At 37.9% G+C, this 5,642-nt stretch overlaps 1 protein-coding gene across 1 annotated transcript; it reads left to right on the forward strand.

Moving 5' to 3' along the window:
- Positions 1–1,243: 1,243 nt before the first annotated feature.
- On the forward strand, positions 1,244–5,286 carry LOC103427000 (protein PNS1-like). Its single transcript, XM_008365079.4, has 5 exons — positions 1,244–1,541; positions 1,661–2,062; positions 2,336–3,250; positions 4,051–4,284; positions 4,445–5,286. Exons 1-5 carry the CDS (start codon positions 1,524–1,526, stop codon positions 4,622–4,624), a joined length of 1,749 nt encoding a protein of 582 aa, XP_008363301.2. The 5' UTR covers positions 1,244–1,523; the 3' UTR covers positions 4,625–5,286.
- Positions 5,287–5,642: the final 356 nt, after the last annotated feature.

The following is a 5,642-nucleotide window of genomic DNA, read 5'->3' on the forward strand; positions in this document are numbered from 1 at the left end:
TGAACAAGTTCATAAAGTACTATTCACTGAAAAATAAATAGCTTTATTATTTTCAAATAATAAAGATTTTTGTTAGGTTCGAATGAAATTTTTTACTTTGGATGTGAACGTTTTGAATAATAATATAAGCTCAAGCCAGTTTTATGTATAAAAACCATCATTATATGATACAAAATCAACCGTTATGAGTCGATCGATTAAAATCACAAGTAACTAACGCAAACGTTACTAACCTTAATTGTTGTCTAAAGAAAATAACTTAATAATATGGAACTACTAACATCAGTAATATTTCGGTTTCTTTTGTTTTTAAATATTGAAAACTACCATATAAAATCATCTTGACATAATTTAATTTGGGGACTTAATATATTTTGTTTGCTTCTTGTTGTTTGTTACCAATCTCAATTGGTAAACGTAAGCAATTTATGGATGTCAAATAACGTAACGTTTCTCAAAATTGACATAAATGTAGTAAATAGTGAGAAGTTTGAAAATTGTAGCAATGAAGCAAATATGGAAAACCAAATAAGTCATGCACCACACATAAGGCTGAATCAAAGGTTAGATATAGAAAATCAAATGAGAAAATTATAGCAATGATTTCTTAATTTTAATCCAATTATAGAAATGGTCTTTAAACTTGAACTCTATTGAAACAATAATCCTTTAATCTTGATTTAACGAATTAAACGATCAATAATCACAAATTTTTAATTAAAAATTTATTATTTTAATTGAGTTAAAATTAAAAAACGATTATAATCTTCAATAGTAACAGAAATGTAGCAACAGACTAACAGTTTAACGTGTCTTTGCTTGCACGGCTTGGAATTACAAGGACGATAAGGTGGGGTTCCCTTCCCTTCTTGCATACGTCTCTCTCTCCTTTTCCCACACAAAAGTCAAAACTTCTTATGCCACCGTTACTCATTTCCATTATTTAATCTCATCCGTCCATTAATTCTTCATCCACAAAACATTTCTCAAAATCATTTACGAGGATAGAATAAATTTGAAACACAAATTAATACATCACGTATTATAAATAAAAACATAATTTATATGTTTTACTCTATGTTTACTTTCCAATTGTCTCTTTAAAATTACCGCAATAAACAGTGTATCTCTTTGAATTCGATTCACCAAAAAATGTATCTACGACGTGTTTCAGATACATTAAAAAGTTTTCTTCTATAAACAAAAGAAATTATTTTATTGAACATGACTCACGATGAACCGACATGTACCTCAGAAACTCTCAGGTAATTAAGTTTGTAAAATAAAAGCTGAAAGAGAGAGGAGAGCCAATAAACATCAGCATCCACCAGCACCAACACCAACACCGTCGGTCCACCACCATGGATAAATAGATAGATGGATTGTCGAGAGATAAATACACAAATACGTACAGAACACACCTAACAAAACACCAAACATATATTCCCGACAACAGCACCACTACCACCGCCGCGGCGGACTTCCACATCCGCTGCCACCCGCGCCACGTCACCGCCGCCGACATGGGTGCCGCAGAGCCTGTAACACAACCCATCTTTCTCATTTCTCATTCCTGATTTTTAATTTTTCTCTTTGCTGTTTATTTGCTCTGTTCATTTTAATTAATGTCAAAACGTCTGAGCTTTGCCATGGCGTGCAGGTGGAGGAGAGAGAAAGAGAGGAGCTTGAGGAGAGAGAGGAAATTGGGAGGAAGCAGGAGGCGGAGCAGGGGGTGAGAGATGTTGAGCAAGGGGAGATGGGTTTTGAAGAACAGGCGGTGGGAGCTCAGAGAAATATTAATATTAATCATGGAAATAATAATATTAATCAGAACGAGAGAGAAGGAGATGTTCATGTGTCAATGCTGCAGAGGCTGAATCCAACAAACCCTTTGAGAATTGTAATAAATAGCAAAACCAGAACTGCAACTCCGCCACCGCCGCCGTCACGGATCTCTAATATCAGAGGCGGTGCTACTGCTACTCCTACTCCTCCTTCTCAGTTCTCCTCTCACACTAACAGTCCCCAGCATTCTCAGCCTCGTTCTACACCAACCCCACAAGTAAGTTTTCTTTTTCTTCTCTTTTTTTCTTTCCCATTAAAACAAAAATAAAAGTTTTTAAGTGATGTTTAAGAAAGATTAAACAAAGATATCTCATTTTTGTTCTTGAAAGTTTGAACCATATTAATTTATTTCTCTAGATATCTTATCTTTAATCATTTTGGAAAGGAAATGATACAAGCTATTTATCTGGTAGAGCATGGATTTTCTGGGGAGAATTTTTGAATTAGCAATCTGATATTTTGATGGGTTTTCCCTCAATTTTTTGGTCAGCCATCCATCACAACACTGAATTCCAGGAAATTCACCAACAAGATATGTTTGTTCCTGTTTATTTTTCACACGGTTGCCGCCATTGGGCTAGTCGGTTTTCTTCTATTCCGGGGAGTTAAGGGGCTGATAGAATCATCAGACAACAAGGTTAAAAGAGCCGAGAAACGAGTGTTGAAGTTTTTTCTACCACAAGTCGAAGCCGCATCTTTTTTAAGCATTACTCTTGCATTTGCATGGCAAAAGGCAGTGAGGCTATGGCCGATGTTTTTTGTTCACTTCATACTATGGACCACTTTTCTCATGTCTCTATCTGCCGGAATTCTGCTAATTTGCTTCCAAAAGCCTCCCACCAATGGCGTCGGAGTCTGTTTTATTGCCTTCGCAATCGGCAACGGCTTATATGCTTGTTGGATCACACATCGGATTGGATTTTGTAGCAAGATATTGATCAAATCGCTAGAACCAGTATCAAAGTTCCCCGATTTGAATCAACCGACTTATTGGATGCTTGGGGTCGGATTTCTGTGGATGTCCCTGTGGAATCTAGCTGTCATTGGAGCCCTGAATTTCTACTTTCCTCCATTGATCATAATTTTATTGGTCTTGAGCTTAGCTTGGACAACTGAAGTAATGAGGAACGTTGCAAATATAACCGTCAGTAGGGTAATTTCTCTGTATTATCTCAGAGGAATGCAGTCTAATACTCAGTTTTGCTTCCAAAGAGCCTTGAGTAAAAATCTTGGAAGTGCTTGTTTTGGATCTCTCTTTGTTCCTGCAATTGAAGCCCTGAGAATTGTTGCTCGGGGTTTAAATTTACTCGAGGGGGAAGATGAGTTCATGTTTTCTTGTGCACATTGCTGTCTCAGAGTCATGGAGGGCATCTTCCGATATGGCAACGGCTGGGCCTTCGTGCAGGTACGCTTATAAACCATTTTCTATTGACTTTGTGATTCCATTTGCATATCATACAAAATACAAGTTACAGAACAAAGAACTGTAACTTTCGTTCCCAGCTTCTTTCTCAACAAGAAAAGCATTATTTTGCACGGCAAAGTATACTAATTTTGCCGGCTGATCAATATTTCAATAACACAATACGACTGCACTGCTGTTTGTATATCAACAACAACAACAACAACATCAACAACAAAGCCTTTTCCCACTAAGTGGGGTCGGCTATATGAATCCTAGAACGCCATTGCGCTCGGTTTTGTGTCATGTCCTCCGTTAGATCCAAGTACTCTAAGTCTTTTCTTAGGGTTTCTTCCAAAGTTTTCCTAGGTCTTCCTCTATCCCTTCGGCCCTGAACCTCTGTCCCGTAGTCACTGCGGTTTGTATATCGTGTTTGAATAATTCGGATAACAAGTTATGCTGACATCTAACTTTGTCTGCTACTTATGTCGATGAAATCATCTCGAATGTCAAGTAAGATCATGATTGGCTATCTAGTTTTTAGAATGATTCAAAACGTCGGCATATACTTTATTACTCACCACCAAGATATTTTTCACCCATAATTCTATCTAAAACATTTGTTTAGGTCTATCTTGTGGTCTCCCCGTATTTTTGAATTACTTACGCTGCAGTCGCTATCTAAATCCTAATTTTCAATTGCAAGTCTTGAAATTTTATATGAAATCCATCTCCGGTCACTGTTTTAACACTAAATTATAAGAAGTTAAACTTAATTATTTTAATTAAACCAATTGGTACAGATAGCAGCCTACGGGAAGGGCTTCGTGAGGGCGTCGCAAGACACTTGGGAGCTCTTTGAACAGCAAGAAATGGAACAAATTGTTGATTCCGACATTACCAGCTCAATCTGCTTCCTAACGGGCGTCTGCAGTGGCTCTATCTGTGTCATAGTTGTGGCGGCTTGGACCGCTAGAGTGCACCAAAGTTTCACAGCCGCCATTTCCCTCCTTACATTCTTCATTGGATACCTTATGGTTGGCGGCCCCTTTTTGACCAGTTTCTTTTCACTCTATTATTCATTTGATGCATATAAACCATGTGATCAACTTGTTAATTCTTTAATCTTTGTTGCTTATTAGTTAATCAAATACCTAATTAACCTAACCAATTTCTATTAATTTTATGCTTGTTCAGACGAGGATAGCCATGGCACTACCACATGCTTGTGTTGGTAGTTACTTTGTTTGCTACGCAGAGAATCCAGACAACAGATTGTTCGACAACACAATCAAGGATCGCCTCGCTTTGATGAATTCCGGTCGAGATGTAGCCGTTCCCACACCTCGAGTCCCCCGCCGGTTTGCAGCAAGGTAAAGCATGGTTAGTCACACTGCCATTAACTCCTCAAGCCCCCTCACTCCTTGTAGGAGTTCAACACCACCATATGCTCTCTCGCGTAAAAGTATGGAGGAAGTGTTTGGGAAGTGCACGCAGATAGTCCTCCCCCAACATAATTACAGCCCCGATTTCTCCAATGGTACGACACTATGAGGGCATCGGATATTTCGGACGAAGTTTTACGTGTGAGTTATATAGAACCTTCCTCTTGAAACATGTACGCGAGGCCTGTCATGTAACAATGAGGCCTCCGTACATATGTAACAATGGCTCATACATTTATTTTCCGGATACTCTCCTCGGAAACTCGGACTCGAGGAATCGGCCAAATGAGCTCAAGTTACAAATTTCCTACAACTGCTACAAGAGTGATATAGTGGCGGTGGCGACGGCGGGTGGTGGTGACGATGAAGATAATTTTGAATGAGAGGGTTGAAGTTGTTGAACCATTATTGGAAGGAACATGGAGAGCCCACTGACTGAGATTCCATTAAACAATGGGCTAAAAGAAAAATGTCTCTTCGTGCTGTCCATTTTGTATGGTATATACTTTTGGCATATGAATATGCTTCACCCACCATTATTTCTTCTGTAATTATTCATTATTTAATTCTCTGCAATCTCTTAATTTTTGTAGATATCTTCTCGAGTTTCTCATATTTTATGGTAAAAAATACTGAAACTCAGAGTTTATCTTTATTAAACTAATGCACATACTGCCCTAGGTTGGTTGGTTCTATGAAGGGGTGGTGCCGCTCACTCTTTTTCACTTTTCATACACTTCTTAATTTTTAGTTCGCGAATTTAATGAATGAAGAAAATCAAATAACAGAAATGAACAAAATTTGTAGAAGGTAAAAAGAGGCGTGAATAGTGTCTCCTTAAAGAAATCGAGAAACAAATCCTCTTTAGGGTTTTCTTTGAGAATTTATCCAACTTTTCGAGCCTATAGTATTTTTATCAATTTCTTATTCCTTTACCACGCCTGCTGAGA

This window comes from Malus domestica, chromosome 02 (genome assembly GCF_042453785.1).
Source record: "Malus domestica chromosome 02, GDT2T_hap1".
NCBI classification, from domain to species: domain Eukaryota; kingdom Viridiplantae; phylum Streptophyta; class Magnoliopsida; order Rosales; family Rosaceae; genus Malus; species Malus domestica.

Excerpts from the sequence above, each read along its gene's own strand:
- LOC103427000 (XM_008365079.4), top strand. Across the intron at positions 3,251-4,050 it reads ACGGCTGGGCCTTCGTGCAG|ATAGCAGCCTACGGGAAGGG; the intron begins GTACGCTTATAA and ends CAATTGGTACAG. Across the intron at positions 4,285-4,444 it reads TCTTCATTGGATACCTTATG|ACGAGGATAGCCATGGCACT; the intron begins GTTGGCGGCCCC and ends ATGCTTGTTCAG.